Source organism: Coregonus lavaretus, assembly GCF_964263955.1.
Source record: "Coregonus lavaretus genome assembly, chromosome: 11".
Taxonomy (NCBI): domain Eukaryota; kingdom Metazoa; phylum Chordata; class Actinopteri; order Salmoniformes; family Salmonidae; genus Coregonus; species Coregonus lavaretus.
This window is the reverse complement of record NC_139998.1, coordinates 10,674,907-10,694,605: the sequence shown is the minus strand read 5'-3', so window position 1 is coordinate 10,694,605 and position 19,699 is coordinate 10,674,907. Positions and strand designations below refer to the sequence as shown.

The 19,699-nt window shown below is 43.4% G+C and overlaps 2 protein-coding genes across 2 annotated transcripts; both read right to left on the bottom strand.

Moving 5' to 3' along the window:
• Positions 1-3,476: 3,476 nt before the first annotated feature.
• On the bottom strand, positions 3,477-12,174 carry LOC311137016 (carboxypeptidase A1-like; the record flags this gene model as incomplete). The annotated part of the gene is made up of 8 exons (XM_084171340.1): positions 3,477-3,672; positions 3,898-3,982; positions 4,158-4,357; positions 4,574-4,655; positions 5,224-5,334; positions 5,493-5,594; positions 9,981-10,082; positions 12,169-12,174. The coding sequence occupies 8 exons, from the start codon at positions 12,172-12,174 to the stop codon at positions 3,485-3,487; spliced, it is 876 nt and encodes a 291-aa protein (XP_084027466.1). The 3' UTR covers positions 3,477-3,484.
• A 720-nt stretch (positions 12,175-12,894) lies between these two features.
• On the bottom strand, positions 12,895-18,542 carry LOC311136948 (carboxypeptidase A1-like; the record flags this gene model as incomplete). The annotated part of the gene is made up of 11 exons (XM_084171277.1): positions 12,895-13,229; positions 13,455-13,539; positions 13,715-13,914; positions 14,133-14,223; positions 14,804-14,914; positions 15,073-15,174; positions 15,389-15,490; positions 15,724-15,828; positions 16,002-16,136; positions 16,357-16,438; positions 18,478-18,542. The coding sequence occupies 11 exons, from the start codon at positions 18,540-18,542 to the stop codon at positions 13,042-13,044; spliced, it is 1,266 nt and encodes a 421-aa protein (XP_084027403.1). The 3' UTR covers positions 12,895-13,041.
• Between the last annotated feature and the right edge of the window lie 1,157 nt (positions 18,543-19,699).

Sequence of the window (19,699 nt, the reverse complement as noted above, 5' to 3'; positions counted from 1 at the left end):
AAGTGGTGCTGTGATCTCCCTAATCAACCCCGACCCCAACGGGCGGCTATCTAAGGCATGAACGGGAAAAGGTTTGTCAACAGGTAGGAGAGGGATCCCTAAATCTAAACAAAACTTCCGATCAACAAAATTCCCAGCTGCGCCTGAATCTACTAGCGCCTTATGCTGGGAATGAGGTGCAACCTGTGGAAAACACACAGGTATACAAAAGTGCGCAACAGAAAGCTCTGGGTAAGTGGGACGTCTACTCACCTGGGAGGCCCCCCCAGTGCGTGGCCTGTTGTCTTCTCCCCCGGAGAACCCTCCCCAGCACCTGGCCGCAGTGTGCCCTCCACGACCGCACTTGGTGCAGGAGACAGGCCCCCTCGGGCTCCTCCTCCTCCTTTCTCCAGCGCCGGCACCCCCGAGCTCCATAGGGCTCGGCTCGGAGGTGCCGGAGGGCGGAATGGACGGACCCCCCTCGGGACGTCCATGGGTGGCCAGCAGGGTGTCCAGACGGATGGACATATCGACCAACTGGTCGAAGGTGTGATGGGTATCCCTGCAGGCCAACTCACGTTGAACGTCCTCCCGTAGGCTACATCGAAAATGGTCGATGAGGGCCCGTTCATTCCACCCTGCGTCCGCCACTAGAGTCCGGAACTCTAGAGCAAACGCCTGTGCGCTCCTCCTCCCCTGTCTCAGGTGGACTAGACGCTCCCCCGCCGCTTTGCCCTCAGGTGGATGGTCGAACACGGCCTTGAAGCGGCGGGAGAACTCGGCGTAGGAGATGGTTTTGGCGTCCATCTTCCTCCACTCGGCGTTAGCCCACTCCAACGCCTTGCCCGTGAGACAGGAGATGAGGGCGGAAACGCTCTCGTGTCCCGAGGGCACCGGGTGTACAGTGACCAGGTAGAGCTCCACCTGCAGGAGGAACCCCTGACTCCCGGCAGCTGTTCCGTCATACGCCCTCGGGAGCGAGAGCCGAATCCCCCTGGATTCCGGACCTGGGACTGGTGGACCGGCCGATGGGGTTGGCAGGGTAGGTGGAGGTGTGGGTACCCCGCTGGCCTCCCATCGGTGCAGGGTGTTGATGACGTCCTGTAGAGCGGTCCCCAGTTGTCGTATCTGGTCATCTTGGCCGCGAACATGCTCCTCGAGCGACTCAGGCGTAACTGCAGATCCTGCTGATTCCATTTTGGTGTGTGATTCTGTCAAGGGGTGCTGAAGGTGGGTGTGGTGCATGAATCAAGCGCAGGATGCAGAAGCTCAGTCCAAAAGACTTTAGTGCAATATTCACGTAGAAAATGAGCACAATAAGCCTGAAGGCGAAATAACGGCGCACACAGGCGTCAAACAAACTGCGCACTAACATGTGCGAAAAACCTCTCCAAAACACTGGAGGGAAGTACGTAGCTCCAACACGAAACAGAAGAGCAATCACACACAAAGACAAACACACACAACGAGAACTAAATAGGACACTAACGAGGACTAACAAGACACAGGTGTACAACATCAAGACAAAACCAAACGAACATGAAAAATAGATCGGTGGCAGCTAGTACTCCGGGGATGACGACCGCCGAAGCCTGCCCGAACCAGGAGGAGGAGCAGCCTCGGCCGAAACCGTGACAAGAGCTTTATTACAGACAGAAATTATCCTGTTTTATCAGCTGTCCGGGTGGCTGTTCTTAGACGATCCCGCAGGTGAAGAAGCTGGAATAGGAGGTCCTGGGCTGGCGGGTTACATGTGGTCTGTGGTTGTGAGGCCAGTTGGACATACTGCAAAATTCTCTAAAACTACGTTGGAGGTGGCTTATGGTAGAGAAATGAACATTCAATTCTCCAACAACAGCTCTGATGGACATTTCTGCAGTCAGCATGCCAATTTTATACTCCCTCAAAACTTGAGACTTCTGTGGCATTGTGTTGTGTGACAGAACTGCGCATTTTAGTGTCCCCAGCACAAGGTGCACCTGTGTAATGATCGTGATGTTTAATCAGCTTTTTGATATGCACACCTGTCAGGTGGATGGATTATCTTGGCAATAGAGAAATGCTCGCTAACAGGGATGTAAACTAATTTGTGCTGAAAAATTGAGAGAAAAAAGCTTTTTGTGTGTATAGACCATTTCTGGGATCTTTAATGTCAGCTCATTAAACACCGGATCAACACTTTACATGTTGCGTTTATATTTATGTTCAGTACATGCCCCACATGTCCTGCATGTCTGCTTTAAAGACATTAATCTGTCAGAGATTATTTGCAGTTTATCTAACAATCTAACTAATTCAAACCGGCATACATGTACATTAAACCAGGTGAAATGATCCAATTGGTTTATCACACCCATTACCCTTCTAAACCACATGACGTGGCTAACCTAATCTTTAGACCTGTGTTAGGCCACAAGCATTGAAGACAGAGAAACACCAAAACTGCTTTAGAAGCCACATCAGTCCCTATAAATATTCCCCACACCCAAATGGTACCTCTTTTCATTTAGAAGCCTTTTTAAACAACAACATGTTTTTCCATTTTCTTATTTTGTTATGTTACTAAAGTCCTTTAGTTTTGATATATCATTTCATATATGTTTTTTCATATACAGTTTGTACCTCTGGGACTTGATGTTGTTGTTATATATGCTCCTGAGTGGCGCAGTGGTCTAAGGCACTGCATCGCAGTGCTAACTGTGCCACTAGAGATCCTGGTTTGAATCCAGGCTCTGTCGCAGCTGGCCGCGACCGGGAGACTCATGGGCGTCGCACAATTGGCCCAGCGTCGTCCAGGGTAGGGGAGGGAATGGCCGGCAGGGATGTATAGCAGTTGATAGAGCATGGCAATTGCAACGCCAGGGTTGCGTGTTCGATTCCCATGGGGGGCCAGTATAAAAAAATATATATATATTCACTAACTGTAAGTCGCTCTGGATAAGAGCGTCTGCTAAATGACTAAAATGTAAATGTATATGGAGTGTGCTGATTTTGTTTTGTTTTTGTCCACATTAAGTAACAAGCAACAAACCACCAAGAAGGAGTGCTTTTTCTACTGCCTGGAAATACGTATTATTGCAAGCAGAAATATGAATTAAATTGTTATCCTTATTTTAACAACTGTAAAACGTTGAAAATGAACGATGTACTTTCTGTGGAGTTATGTTTTTATTGCAATATTTTATGAATAGTGATTATGTTATGAGACCTTCAACCATAATCTTGGCAACCCAGAACCAAAAATCTCATGAACTACTTTATGTTTTGTAGTCTGTCCAAAACAGATTACTTCAACCATAACAACCTTTCTTTCTGCTTGATTTTGACATCACCTCAAGAGCTTGGCAGCGTATAAAAATGAGGTCAAACAGTTGACATTTATTGGTCTCTTTGTGGCCTGGAAAGAGACATGGTAGACATAATGTTACCGATAGGCTTTTCCTATATATACCTATGTACAACAGTACAATGACAGAGAGTCCAGTAGGTTTTCGTGGTGACCCCTCTAGTTTGTGTTGTCCTTGGTATGCTCCATGATTGCCATCAGAGCCAGCCAAGTCTCCTTGGCAGTAGGGAGGATCTGATTGGCAGGCAGGATGAAACCATAGCGACCAGTGTCTCTCAGCTCAAAGGTGTAGGAGTACTTGATGCCCTGGTTGTAGGTCCAGTCAATGGTACCACCGCTAGCCTGATCTGGAATTGACAAGAAAAAAGGGAATTGACAATTGTTTCTGTATTGTCACAGAGTATTTAAGAGTATATAACCCTAAACTAAAAATATAGTAATTACTTTGGTTATATCATGCAGGTGGAGTGTGCTCATGTTGATAGATCGTGGTAGACTAGATTGGATTGGAATGGCATGGGATGGGAGCCATTTAAAGCAACAAATAGGTTAAGCCGGTGTTTGACACTTACAGATGGTGTTGATTATGCTTCCGTATCTGTACGAAGTTCCATACAGGGAAGCCAGATCAGTGATAGCCTTCCTGGCCAGGTTGTGCTGTGGGCATATAATAAAAGTAACCGAATGTTAAAGTCCCCTATTGGATTCACCCTTCCCCCTGGTGAGGCCACATGTGGTGGAGAATGCAGGCAGGGCGCTCCCTATAGGCACGGATACCACAAGTTGTTACCAGACATTTCAAAGACAACTAGTTGATGGATGCTGGACTCACCAGTTCGCTCTGGTCCTTGCAGGGGGTCTTGGTGTAACCGTAGGGGTAGAGGAGCATCTGGGAGTAGGAATGGATGGACACGAAGGCCTTCAGGTTGCCGTGAGACTTGACAAAGTCCACGATGGACTTGACCTCAGACTCAGAGTGAGCCTTGGGTCCGCGGTAAGTCTCAGAGCAGGGGCTGTTACTGGCACCGGGACCTACCAAAGACAACAGAGGAGATAGACAAAAGGATATAAACATTAGTGGCAGACAAAAAAATTACAATGCAAAATACTATCTCACCAGGTGCAAGAAGATTCCATTTTAATGACCAAAAAATTCAGATTTGGTTTCTTATTGAGTTTGTGACATCGGAATCTACTGTTTTTGAATACAAAGTGATTTGCAACATCAAAGTGACAAGGAAAATATACCTCCAAAACCAGCATCCCAGTTTCTGTTGGGGTCAGTTCCAATGCAGGAAGAGTCAGGGTTGGGCTTCCTGGTCTTACGGTTCTGTGGAACATGAAAGGTCTTTGTCGTGACAAATGGTTTGTTTGGTTTGGTCTAGTGCATAGCTGTAACCAGCAGTTGATGATGTCAGAGCAAAGTCAAATGACATTCGATAGTTGATATTCGATCTAGATGTAGGATCTTAATTTGATCACCCTGTTGCAGCAGAACTTTCCTGCAATGCAGGAAATTTAAAATGTGTAGTGTATTTGAGGTTTGAAAAGGCTTCTGAAGTTTCTAATTTCTACTTTGAAATTTCAGACTTGATTTTAGTTTGGGAAACATGCCCCCCCCTACAAAAATGTCCATTAATTATAATCCACATAATAATTCACATTTCCTGTTGCTGCAGGATTATTTTCTTGCTGTAGCAAACTGGCTCAAATTAAGATCCTACATATGAATAAGAGATTCAGATCACGCACACGTGTAACATGTTAACAATCAAAGAGGTGGAGCGATATAACATGACGTAAACAAAATGTAACATTTAGTAATCATAGGGGTCAGGGAATGTACATTAAACTAAAATGTACCGTTAATGGCATATGTTCTGTTTTGAGCGACTCACATTAGTGTGGGTGCAGTAGTAGCCATCAGAGTTGGTCACAATCTCCAGGAAGATATCCATCTTGTCCAGGATGACGGTAAGGGCAGCGTCACGTACATAGTCGGTCACAATCTGGATATTGAAACAGAAAAATAATATCAGAAATCTTAAATCATGACTACCATCCATAGTGAGTAACAGTGAGTGTGAGACAGTGGTTTGGTGAACAGATGCATAGATGAAGAGATGGGAAAGGTTTAAAGACTGTCAGGGAGATAGCACTGATTCACCTTCTTGGCGAACCAGGTACCGCTAGCCTGAGTGACCCATTCCCTGGAGTGGATTCCAGTGTCAAACCAGATACCGGGTTTGTTGGTTCCACCAGTGCTGAACTAGAAAATAGAGAAGGAGGGGGGTGTAAAGAACATCTACTATAATCCTCAAATACTGTAAATTTGAAAGACATTTAACATATAACCAAGCAGTGACACGGGCAGCACTCAGCATCTGCTCCTTCTCCTCGTCCAGCTTAACCTGTGGGCAAAAGGGAGGTCAAAGGTCACTACAAGGCTTATTCAACCATCCAACTGGGATAGAGGGTAGGAATGATACGTCAGGCCAACAAACCAACACAATGGGCCGGTCTCCCAGACAGATTAAGCCTAGTCCTGGACAAAGATTTATGCTTTTTAAGACTTCATCTGTGTACGGGAAATCGCCCATATAAGTATTTTGAGCAGCTATAGTGAAAGGGAAATGGCCTGGTCAAGGCTCTACAGTGGTGATTATCATGTCACACACCTGGAGATGTTCCATCTCAGACAGGTCCTTCAGAAGAGTGAGCTGGACCTCATCCCTCGCAGTGATACGAAGGACCTGGTCCCTACAAAAGACAGGAGAACCATTCAGCTTTCAACAACTATGCTTGGAGTTGAGAAAGGGAGAGAAAAAAGTTACCCTAAAAGACGGTGGCTAAATGTCTGCTTACACCATCACTTACAGTTGGAGTCAACCTTAACCACAAGCTTTGCTTCCTCTTTACAGTTATCATTGAAATATTCTCAAACCTCCATGAGTAGTCATTTCTAATGATTAAGGGAACTTTCTTGAGATATGTGTAGGGTCAACATCTTTAGTTGTGTCACGACTTCGGCCGAGGCTGCCTCCCCTCCTTGTTCGGGCACGCTTCGGCGTTCGTCGTCACCGGCTTACTAACCACTGCTGCCCCAATCATCATCACAATTGTCTTGTCTTGTCAATCACACACACCTGGTTCCTATCCCCTAATTATTCTGTGTATAAGTGTTCCCTCTGCCCCCTTGTCCTTGTGGGTGATTGTTATTTGTGAGAGTAGTGTAGCTCGGTGAGCTACTCGTAACATTGTGTTGCCAGGGTAGATTTTCCCCTGTGCCTATGTATTATTGGATATCCGTCACAGTGTATTTGCCAGGGATGAGAGTTTCCCCTGTGCCTGTTTCGTTGATCGCTATTTGAGCGCATTTGTGTGTCTACGAAGGAATAAACTCTGTATTCGGTGATTACCCTCCTGCGCCTGACTCCTTTCCATCACACTCATCACAAGTTGGCTCCCCCTGTCTGATCTTCACTGTTTTCGTTTTGCTAAACTTTTTGGTTTGCTTCCTGCCTTTAAGATTGGTGTGGGTTTTTCTTTTGTTTGCCTCTTAGTGGTCAAATTTTGTGGGCGCTCATGGTGGATGTCTTTTAGGACCCAATTGTTATTGCTAGTCAACTTTCAGTGGACACTTCCATGAGTGTCTTTCAGAACCCCTCCTAAAACCGACCTGTTTCGTTTTGGTTGTTGTCAGTGACTCTTTGTTAGTTCTCCCTTCTGTTTGAGCAACATTTTTGGTGGGGAACGTAACAAAATGGGCATGGTCTAGTGGAAGAACACCACTGGCTTGGTTTAGTGGATGATAAACACATTACATTGTTCCTGTATTAGACCTTGTGGCTGTTATTGGCTGTTATGGGCCTAAAGAAGTAGCCTTTCATGTATTTTCAGTGCCTAAATGAAAAGTGAGTGGCCGTGGAGTGACTGCGTTAGACACTTACATATGGTGGTCATGACACAGCCGTATATATAGAAGGTTCCATACATGGTAGCCAGGTCAGTGATGGCCTTGCCAGCCAGGTCATGCTGTGGGTGAAATATAAAATAAGGTCAACAGATCTGTACAGCCTTTGACAATTTAAGGTCATGTTCAACAGACAAAACACTTCGTCTTTGTGTATACTAAACTTTAGCTGTTCAACAGTTATACCCTGTTTGATGCTATAAAATTGCATTATTGCCTCACATACAATTATTAGGTAAATGACTGAGACATGGCTAAGGGTCAAGGGAAGGTGGGAAGCCCATCTCTCAGACTTGCAGGGGGTTGCAGTGTAGCCGTAGGGGAGTAGCTGTGGATGTCGATGAAGGCCTTCGGGTTGCCATGACACTTTTTTAGGTTTGGTTAGTTCATGCAATAGAAACAATGTGTTGAGCCCAGGTTTGGTTAGCTCATGCAATTTAAACAATGTGTTGAGCCCTGAAGCCCAAGGCAAAGATATAAAATAAAAAAAGGAGTCTTTTAATTATCTAATTAGAACGACTTAGTATCTTGTTCGAACGACTTAGTAAAAATAAAAATAAACGGTGAAAAATGTCTATAAGACTGAAGTATTCAGGCAACTGAATGATCAGATGTTCTATAAGAGACTCATTACAAACCCCACAAAACATGTTTTGGCTGTAATTGAACAAACTATGACGAGGGCATGCACAATGGCGATATCACCAAAAGAGAGCACAGATTATTGGTGTGTAAAAACAGCTCCACAGGTAATCTGCAGTTCCTAAAATACTGTTTAATTATCTAAATCCCCAAAAGGGCAGGACAAATCTTCTTTGCACTATCAGACCAGGTTTGGCACAAGGCATTAAGAGCTCTGCTCGACTTCAAATGCCCTGACTGTTAAAAATGCCCTATGTATTGTGACACTTCTGACATTAGTTAAACTTCTTCCTGCTAATAAAAACGATTCCAAACAATCTTATTGTCCAAATAATCTGTGCTGACCTCAGCCAATTTTTGCCCAGATGGCTTTTGATTCCTGGTAGCTTGAAGTGTTTGAAATAGCTTAATCGGTCTGCGTCAGCCTTGGCAGAATATTAAGGTTGTTTATTATTAGTATTATTATTACTATTATTTATACTGCTACTACCACTGCATGAGGCTAGAAAACTGCCACAGCAGGTTGATCCCTGCAATGCAGTGATTTATTTTGCAACCCGTCTGCTGAATCCATCCATTACGCATGGTTCTCCCTCTCAAGCGCTCCTTCTCGAGGATGCTTTCAAATCATTTTTTTGTTGCTTTGCCTTATCGTCAAAAAAATTGATTGTTGTCATCTGTGCCATTGAAAATCGGATAGCTTCCTTATATTTCAGTAAACCATTAGTCAACACTTCAAAGAACAAACGAAGTGTCAACAAGAAAATGTACTATCTCTTAATTTTATTTCAGTGATTAAATGTATTTTTTCCTGTTATTGTGAACTGTAGGCTATAACAAGTTAAACCTTTCAATTGAAGGCCTATCACAAACGTATTTCTGTAGGCGATTCTGGTAGGCTAATAGAAACATGTTTTTGCAGCATAAACCAGCCTATTATCTCTGAAGTTCATTGATTTGTTGGTGATGGAAAATCTCTTTTTTTTGTTATACGTTCAAACGAGATACTATGTCGTTCAAACGAGATACGAAGTCATTCAAACGAGAAACGAAGTCGTTTGAACAAGATACTAAGTCGTTCAAACAAGATACTAAGTCGTTCAACCAAGAGTCTACCTTTCTTTTGTTTTGTTTTTGAGCCTTGGGCTTCAGGGCTTCCATACTTTCAAGAAGCAAATAGGAAACATACCCTACTTCTAATACCAGCATCCCAGTTCCTGTTGGGATCAATTCCAATGCAGGAAGAGCCAGGGTTGGGCTTCCTGGTCTTACGCCATATATGGTTCTGTGGAACATAAAAGGATAACATAATCAATGGTTTGGATTAATTCTGAGTGAATTCATTAATTAATCATCAGAGCTGCCATTACAGAGTATTAGTGGATGAATTATGAATAATAAATCAACTGTTTTGCTGTTAGGGACTCACAGTAGTATGGGTGTAGTAGTAACCATCAGGGTTGACCATGATCTCCAGAAAGATGTCCATCTTGTCCAAAATGGCCGTGAGGATGGGGTCAGTCATAATCTGGTGGTCATTGAAACAGAAAGATTTAAGCACGTTATCATACTGAAAAGAGAATACCTGGCCTCATGGGGGCGCCATCCCACTTTTGACATCAATGCAGCAACCTGTGGGAGTAGGAACGTCCCTGTGGGTATTCAGAACCGGAATTGCCTGATCCCCTAGAGAGGTAAACTTACTACAAAAAGACTTAACTCCCTTAATAATAATAATAATCATAATAATAATATGTTTTGCATAGCAAATAGACTGTAATGACCCTATTGCCTTCATGACACTATATTTGCTATTCTTAGCAGCAAACTGGAGTTTGCATTGTGACTAATGAGCATGTGGGGAAATCCAACCTGACTGGAAGGAAAGAGACTAGAAGTTGATTACCTTCTTGGCGAACCATGATGCCAGGACGGTTGGTGCCACCAGTGCTAAACTATGAGAGCGAGAATGGGTGTATTAACATTAGGACAGGTACCAAGAAAATCCATGATAACACCAAAAAAGTATTGAAAACTGACATTGAGCACATTCAGAGGGCGGCCCTCAAAGTTCTGGCCAGTCACGATCTCGCTGACCAGGTTGGGGTTCTCAGCCACCAGCATGTCCTGGAAACTGTAGATCTAGTCCAATTAAGCTAGTATGATAATATCACATTAGAACCATCTTATCCAGAGCGACTTACAGGAGCAATTAGGGTTAAGTGCCTTGCTTAAGGGCACATCGACAGATTTTTCACCTAGTCGGCTCGGGGATTAGAACCAGCGACCTTTCAGTTACTGGCACAACGCTCTTACCCACTAAGCTACCTGCTGCCCCATAATAAGAAGAGACTTGCTTGGACCAAAGAAACATTTTTGGGGTCCAACCGCCGTGTCTTTGTGAGACACGGTGTAGGTGAACGGATGATCTCTGCATGTGTAGTTCTCACCGTAAAGCATGGAGGAGGAGGTGATATGGTGTGGGGGTGCTTTGCTGGTGACACTGTCTGTGATTTATTTAGAATTCAAGGCACACTTAACCAGCATGGATACCACAGCATTCTGCAGCGATATGCCATCCCATCTGGTTTGGGCTTAGTGGGACTATCATTTGTTTTTCAACAGGACAATGACACAACACACCTCCAGGCTGTGTAAGGGCTATTTTACCAAGAAGGAGAGTGATGGAGTGCTGCATCAGATGACCTGGCCTCCACAACCCCCCGACCTCAACCAAATTGACATGGTTTGGGATGAGTCGGTCTGCAGAGTGAAGGAAAAGCAGCCAACAAGTGCTCATTATATGTGGGAACTCCTTCAAGAATGTTGGAAAAGCATTCCAGGTGAAGCTGGTTGAGAGAATGCCAAGAGTGTGCAAAGCTGTCATCAAGGCAAACGCTGGCTATTTGAAGAATCTCAAATATAAAATATATTTTGATTTGTTTAACACTTTTTTTGGTTACTACATGATTCCATATGTGTTATTTCAAAGTTTGTATGTCTTCACTATTATTCTACAATGTAAAAAATAGTAAAAATATTGAAAAACCCTTGAATGAGTAGATGTTCTAAAACTTTTCACCGGTAGCATATGTAATGTATAAGTGAACTCAATGACTTACATCGAACAGTATTTTGTTTTCTATTGTTTAAGGTTGATTGTGTTTACAGTGCCTTGCAAAAGCATTCATCCCCCTTGGTGTTTTTCCTATTTTGTTGCATTACCATCTGTAATTTAAATTGATTTTTATTTGGATTTCATGTAATGGACATACACAAAATAGTCCAAATTGGTGAAGTGAAATAAAAAAAATAACTTGTTTAAAACAATTCAAAAAAATAAATTACTGAAAGGTGGTGGGTGCATATGTATTCACCCCCTTTGCTATGAAGCCCCTAAATAAGATATGGTGCAACCAATTACCTTCAAAAGTCACATAATTAGTTAAGTAAAGTCCACCTGTGTGCAATCTAAGTTTAACATGATCTGTCACATGATCTCAGTATATATACACCTGTTCTGTAAGATTCCAGAGTCTGCAACACCACTAAGCAAAGGGCACCACCAAGCAAGCGGCACCATGAAGACCAAGGAGCTCTCCAAACAGCTTTCCGGGCGGCTGGTCTCAGATGATCCCGCAAGTGAAGAAACCGGAAGAGGAAGTCCTGGGCTGGCGTGGTTACATGTGGTCTGCGGTTGTGAGGCCAGTTGGACGTACTGCCAAAATTCTCTAAGACAACATTGAGGGTGGCTTATGGTGGAGAAATAAACATTTATTTCTCTGACAACAGCTCTAGTGTACATTCCTGCAGTCAGCATGCCAATTTTAAGCTTCCTCCAAACTTAAGACATCTGTGGCATTGTGTTGTGTGACAAAAAAGCACATTTTAGAGTGTCCCCAGCACAAGGTGCACCTGTGTAATGACAATTCTGTTTAATCAGCTTCTTGACATGCCACACCTGTCAGGGGTATGGATTATCTTGGAAAAATATAAATGCTCGCTAACAGTGATGTAAACTAATTTGTGCATAGAATTTGAGAGAAATAAGCTTTTTGTACATTTCTGGGATCTTTTATTTCAGCTCATGAAACATCGGACCAACACTTTAATGTTGCGTTTATATTTTTGTTCAGTACATGCCCCACATGTCCTGCATGTCTGCTTTAAAGACATTAATCTGTCAGAGATTATTTGCAGTTTATCTAACAATCTAACTAATTCAAACCGCCATACCTGTACATTAAACCAGGTGAAATGATCCAATTGGTTTATCACACCCATTACCCTTCTAAACCACATGACGTGGCTAACCTAATCTTTAGACCTGTGTTAGGCCACAAGCCTTGAAGACAGAGAAACACCAAAACTGCTTTAGAAGCCACATCAGTCCCTATAAATATTCCCCACACACACATGGCACCTCTTTTCATTTAGAAGCCATTTTAAACAACAACATGTTTTTCCATTTTCTTATTTTGTTATGTTACTAAAGTCTTTTAGTTTTGACATATAATTTCATATATGTTTTTTCATATACAGTTTGTACCTCTGGGACTTGATGTTGTTGTTATATATGGAGTGTGCTGATTTTGTTTTGTTTTGTCCACATTAAGTAACAAGCAGCAAACCACCAAGAAGGAGTGCTCTTTCTACTGCATGGGTGAATTATATAACAATACAATTGTTATCCTTATTTTCACAATTGTAAAAGGTTGTTAAAATGTACTTTCTGTGGAGTATTTTTTTTTGGAGCAATATTTTATGATTATTGATTATGTTATGAGACCTTGAACCATAATCTTGGCAACCAGAACCAAAAATCTCATGCAAGCTACTTTATGTTTTGTAGTCTGTCCACGACAGATTACTTCAACCATAACAACCTTTCTCTCTGCTTCATTTTGACATCACCTCAAGAGCTTGGCAGTGTATAAAAATGAAATAGACAAAATCAGGTATAACAGTTGACATTTATTGGTCTCTTTGGGGCCTGGAAAGAGACATGGTAGACATAATGTTACCGATAGGCTTTTCCTATATATACCTATGTACAACAGTACAATGACAGAGAGTCCAGTAGGTTGTCGTGGTGACCCCTCTAGTTTGTGTTGTCCTTGGTATGCTCCATGATTGCCATCAGAGCCAGCCAAGTCTCCTTGGCAGTAGGGAGGATCTGATTGGCAGGCAGGATGAAACCATAGCGACCAGTGTCTCTCAGCTCAAAGGTGTAGGAGTACTTGATGCCCTGGTTGTAGGTCCAGTCAATGGTACCACCGCTAGCCTGATCTGGAATTGACAAGAAAAAAGGGAATTGACAATAGTTTCTGTATTGTCACAGAGTATATAAGAGTATATAACCCTAAACTAAAAATATTGTAATTACTTTGGTTATATAATACAGGTGGAGTGTGCTCATGTTGATAGATCGTGGTAGACTAGATTGGATTGGAATGGCATGGGATGGGAGCCATTTAAAGCAACAAATAGGTTAAGCCGGTGTTTGACACTTACAGATGGTGTTGATTATGCTTCCGAATCTGTAGGAAGTTCCATACAGGGAAGCCAGATCAGTGATAGCCTTCCTGGCCAGGTTGTGCTGTGGGCATATAATAAAAGTAACCGAATGTTAAAGTCCCCTATTGGATTCACCCTTCCCCCTGGTGAGGCCACATGTGGTGGAGAATGCAGGCAGGGCGCTCCCTATAGGCACGTATACCACAAGTTGTTACCAGACATGTCAAATACAGCTAGTTGATGGATGCTGGACTCACCAGTTCACTCTGGTCCTTGCAGGGGGTCGTGGTGTAACCGTAGGGGTAGAGGAGCATCTGGGAGTAGGAATGGATGGACACGAAGGCCTTCAGGTTGCCGTGAGACTTGACAAAGTCCACGATGGACTTGACCTCAGACTCAGAGTGAGCCTTGGTTCCGCGGTAAGTCTCAGAGCAGGGGCTGTTACTGGCACCGGGACCTACCAAAGACAACAGAGGAGATAGACAAAAGGATATAAAACATTAGTGGCAGACAAAAAAATAACAATGCAAAATACTATCTCACCAGGTGCAAGAAGATACATTTTATTTGACCAAAAAAATCAGATTTGGTTTCTTATTGAGTTTGTGACATCGGAATCTACTGTATTTGAATATAAAAGTGATTTGCAACATCAAAATGACAAGGAAAATATACCTCCAAAACCAGCATCCCAGTTTCTGTTGGGGTCAGTTCCAATGCAGGAAGAGCCAGGGTTGGGCTTCCTGGTCTTACGCCACATACGGTTCTGTGGAACATGAAAGGTCTTTGTCGTGACAAATGGTTTGTTTGGTTTGGTCTAGTGCATAGCTGTAAGCAGCAGTTGATGATGTCAGAGCGAAGTCAAAACAGGATACAACACTGAGACTTGTGAAAGTGAGATTAGATAGTTGATATTCGATCTAGATGTAGGATCTTAATTTGATCACCCTGTTGCAGGAGAACTTTCCTGCAATGCAGGAAATCTAAAATGTGTAGTGTATGTGAGGTTTGAAAAGGCTTCTGAAGTTTCTAATTTCCACTTTGAAATTTCAGACTTGATTTTAGTTTGCGAAAATTTATCAACCCCTACAAAAATGTCCATTAATTATAATCCACATAATAATTCACATTTCCTGTTGCTATAGGATTATTTTCCTGCTGTAGCAAACTGGCTCAAATTAAGATCCTACATATGTATAAGAGATTCAGATCACACACATATGTGTAACATGTTAATAATCAAAGAGGTGGAGCGATATAACATGATGTAACATTTAGTATTCATAGGGGTCACATTAAACTAAAATGTACCGTTAATGGCATATGTTCTGTTGTGAGCGACTCACGCTAGTGTGGGTGTAGTAGTAGCCATCTGGGTTGGTCACAATCTCCAGGAAGATATCCATCTTGTCCAGGATGGCGGTGAGGGCTGCGTCACGTCCGTAGTCGGTCACAATCTGGATATTGAAACAGAAAAATTATATCAGAAATCTTAAATCATGACCACCATACATAGTGAGTAACAGTGAGAGTGAGACAGTGGTTTGGTGAACATATGCATAGATGAAGAGATGGGAAAGGTTTAAAGACTGTCAGGGAGATTGCACTGATGCACCTTCTTGGCGAACCAGGTACCGCTAGCCTGAGTGACCCATTCCCTGGAGTGGATTCCAGTGTCAAACCAGATACCAGGTTTGTTGGTTCCACCAGTGCTGAACTAGAAAAGAGAGAAGGAGGGGGGTGTAAAGAACATATACTACAATCCTCAAATACTGTAAACTTGAAAGAAATGTAACATATAACCAAGCATTTAACATGTACCAAAAAATGGTGGTTCATCCAGGATGTATATTTCACTTGTAAAGAGTACTAGTTAGAAACATGACAAGGCCATAGTAGATAAAACACGCCCACTGTGGTCAGGAACTTACCTTGAGCACATTCAGGGGGCGTCCCTGGTAGCTCTGGCCAATCACGATCTTGCTGACCAGATTGGGGTTCTCAGCCACCAGCATGTCCTGGAAAGCGTAGATCTGGAGAGAGAGAGAGAGAGAGAGAGAGAGAGAGAAAGAGAGAGTTGTTACAGTCAACTTAAACAATACTGTAGGTGTCATGTCAGACCATGTCACATTTATGTCACTCTTATGTGGATCTTATGATAACAGTCTTAGTAGTGTCTGCCTGAACGTGTGCTGCTCAGAGTGGTCATGTGAAATGGGCTGTCCCATTTCTCCTTGCTGCATGCGTTTTGGGATACAGAACTTACGTCGGCAATGGTGTGGTAGTTGGAGTAGTCATAGTCGTCGCTGGTTCTGGGGGCAGTGACACGGGCAGCACTCAGCATCTGCTCATTCTCCTCGTCCAGTATAACCTGTGGGCAAAAGGGAGGTCAAGGGTCACTACAAGGCTTATTCAACCATCTTATTTATTTACTGTAATTCATGACATGGATTTACACATTTCAAGATCAGCCAAGACGAAGTAAGACTGAAGTAATCACCCTGACATCATTCACTTTCTCCCTGACTCAGAAAGCAGTCCTACCTGCAGGTCCCTGATCATGATGACGTACTCAATGTCCTCGGTCTCCAGGAAGGCCTTGACGGTTTGCAGGCTGGTGAAGGGAACTCTGATGTCCACAGGAGTGGAGAGGTCAGTGGGCTCCATCCACACATCTAACTGGGATAGAGGATAGGAATGATACGTTAGGCCAACAAACCAACACAATGGGCCGGTCTCCCAGTCAAATTAAGCCTAGTCCTGGATGAAAATGCACGGTTTAGATTAACTAAAACTAATCTGTGTTCGGGAAATCGCCCATATAAGTCTTTTGAGCAGCTATAGTGAAAGGGAAATGGCCTGGTCAAGGCTCTACAGTGGTGATTATCATGTCACACACCTGGAGATGTTCCATCTCAGACAGGTCCCTCAGAAGAGTGAGCTGGACCTCATCCCTCGCAGTGATACGAAGGACCTGGTCCCTACAAAGACAGGAGAACCATTCAGCTTTCAACAACTATGCTTGGAGTTGAGAAAGGGAGAGAAAAAAGTTACCCTACAAAGACGGTGGCTAAATGTCTGCTTACACCATCACTTACAGTTGGAGTCAACCTTAACCACAAGCTTTGCTTCCTCTTTACAGTTATCATTGAATATATTCTCTGTCCTTTCCTCCATGAGTAGTTATTTCTAATGATTCAGTTGAAGTGACTAGAAGTTGAATCCTGACTAGAACCAAGAAATTTGATCATATTACTCCAGTGCTAGCTTCCCTACACTGGCTTCCTGTTAAGGCAAGGGCTGATTTCAAGGTTTTACTGTTAACCTATAAAGCGTTACATGGGCTTGCTCCTACCTATCTTTCCGAGTTGGTCCTGCCGTACATACCAATACGTACGCTACGGTCACAAGACGCAGGCCTCCTAATTGTCCCTAGAATTTCTAAGCAAACAGCGGGAGGCAGGGCTTTCTCCTATAGATCTCCATTTTTATGGAACAGTCTGCCTACCCATGTGAGAGACGCAGACTCAGTCTCAACCTTTAAGTCTTTACTGAAGACTTATCTCTTCAGTAGGTCATATGATTGAGTGTAGTCTGGCCCAGGAGTGTGAAGGTGAACGGAAAGGCTGGAGCAACGAACAGCCCTTGCTGTCTCTGCCGGGCCGGTTCCCCTCTCCACTGGGGTTCTCTGCCTCTAACCCTGTTGCAGGGGCTGAGTCACTGGCTTGCTGGTGCTCTTTCATGCCGTCCCTGGGAGGGGTGCGTCACTTGAGTGGGTTGAGTTACTGACGTGATCTTCCTGTCTGGGTTGGCGCCCCCCCCTTGGTTTGTGCTGTGGTGGAGACCTCTGTGGGCTATACTCGGCCTTGTCTCAGGATTGTAAGTTGGTGGTTGGGGATATCCCTCTAGTGGTGCGGGGGCTGTGCTTTGGCGGAGTGGGTGGGGTTATATCCTTCCTGTTTGGCCCTGTCCGGGGGTTTCTTCGGATGGGGCCACAGTGTCTCCGGACCGCTCCTGTCTCAGCCTCCAGTATTTATGCTGCAGTAGTTTATGTGTCGGGGGGCTGGGGTTAGTTGGTTATACCTGGAGTACTTCTCCTGTCTTATCCAGTGTCCTGTGTGAATTTAAGTATGCTCTCTCTAATTCTCTCGTTCTCTCTTTCTCTCCGAGAACCTGAGCCCTAGGACCATACGTCAGGACTACCGGGCATGATGACACCTTGCTGTCCCCAGTCCGCCTGGCCTTGCTGCTATTCCAGTTTCAACTGTTCTGCCTGCGGCTACGAAACCCCTACCTGTCCCAGACCTGCTGTTTTCAACTCTTAATGATCGGCTATGAAAAGCCAACTGAGAGACCTGAGCCCTAGGACCATACGTCGGGACTACCGGCCGTGGTGACTCCTTGCTGTCCCCAGTCCGCCTGGCCTTGCTGCTATTCCAGTTTAAACTGTTCTGCCTGCGGTTATGGAACCCCTACCTGTCCCAGACCTGCTGTTTTCAAACTCTTAATGATCGGCTATGAAAAGCCAACTGAGATTTATTCCTGATTATTATTTGACCATGCTTGTCACTTATGAACATTTTTGAACATCTTGGCATGGTTCTGTTATAATCTCCACCCGGCACAGCCAGAAGAGGACTGGCCACCCCTCATAGCCTGGTTCCTCTCTAGGTTTCTTCCTAGGTTTTCGCCTTTCTAGGGAGTTTTTCCTAGCCACCGTGCTTCTACACCTGCATTACTAGCTGTTTGGGGTTTTAGGCTGGGTTTCTGTACAGCACTTCGAGATATTAGCTGATGTAAGAAGGGCTATATAAAATAAAATTGATTGATTGATTGAAGTTATTGAAAAGTAACAAAGCCTGACTGTCGTTCAGTCTAAAGAAGCACCTCATGTCTCAAGAATCACATATGGCATTATCACCCTTCCTATGGTTCCTCAGTCTTTACATAGCAACTACTGGTGATATATCAAACATGACACCAAATAGAATTGGACAGTACCATTGTTGTGTCCACTCACCCCTCAAAAGTCTCCTTGCCGAAAACGGCCACAAACAGCGCAGTCAGAACAAGCAGCCCCTTCATCGTTACCAATAGAGTAGAGCCACATGCAGTACCCACCACCTTTTATGCCACACGCCAGATCACATGACCTAACCACGACCTTGCTTAAGGTGACTTACGTGCTATGCCTGCTGCTTTAATTCCCACACTAGCTAGGAGATACTGGATAGTACCAGATGACTGGTTTCTGCCAGCAATTTTATACATTTATACATGTCTTTATGAATAAATCTGAAACAAACACATATAGTTTAAGCGACATAAGTGGTCACTTAGGGCCCCCGACCGCTAGGGGGCCCCTGACCCCCCAAAAAATTTAAAATATACAGTGAGCTCCAAAAGTATTTGGACAGTGACACATTTTTTGTTATTTTGGCTCTGTACTCCAGATACAATGACTATGTGGTTTAAAGTGCAGACTGTCAGCTTTAATTTGAAGGTATTTTCATCCATATCAAGTGAACTGTTTAGAAATTGCAGCACCTTTTGAACATAGTCCCCCCATTTTAGGGAAGCAAAAGTATTGGGACAAATTCACTTATATACTATATGTGTATTCAAGTAGTAAAAAGTTAAGTATTTTGTCCCCTATTCTTAGCACACAATGACTACATCAAGCTTGTGACTCTACAGACTTGTTGGAAGCATTATCTGTTTGTTTTGGTTGTATTTCTGATTATTTTGTGCCCAATAGAAATGAATGGTAATTAATGAATTATGTCATTTTGGAGTCACTTTTATTGTAAATAAGAATATAATGTTTCTAAACACTTTTACATTCATGTGGATGCTACCATGATTACGGATAATCCTGAATGAATAGTGAATAATGAGAATGTTACAGACGCACAAATATCATACCCCCCAAGACATGCTAACCTCCCCTGTTATTGTTTGTAATGGTGAGAGGTTAGCATGTCTTGGAGGTATGATATTTGTGTTGGGCTGTGAATTGATCCTGCTGCTCTGATTGAAGCTGTCTCTGTCCACTAGCTTCATATTTCACCCGATCACTTCTGATCCCATGTTTCGGTCCAATCATATAAAATAACTCACCAACAGTAACCTTTGAACCGTTCAAACTAGAGACACCAAACCAACTTTCACATGTTCAGGCTATCCTAACTTCAAATTCTTTACAACTTTTATCAACTATAGTATAACTATATACATTTGCA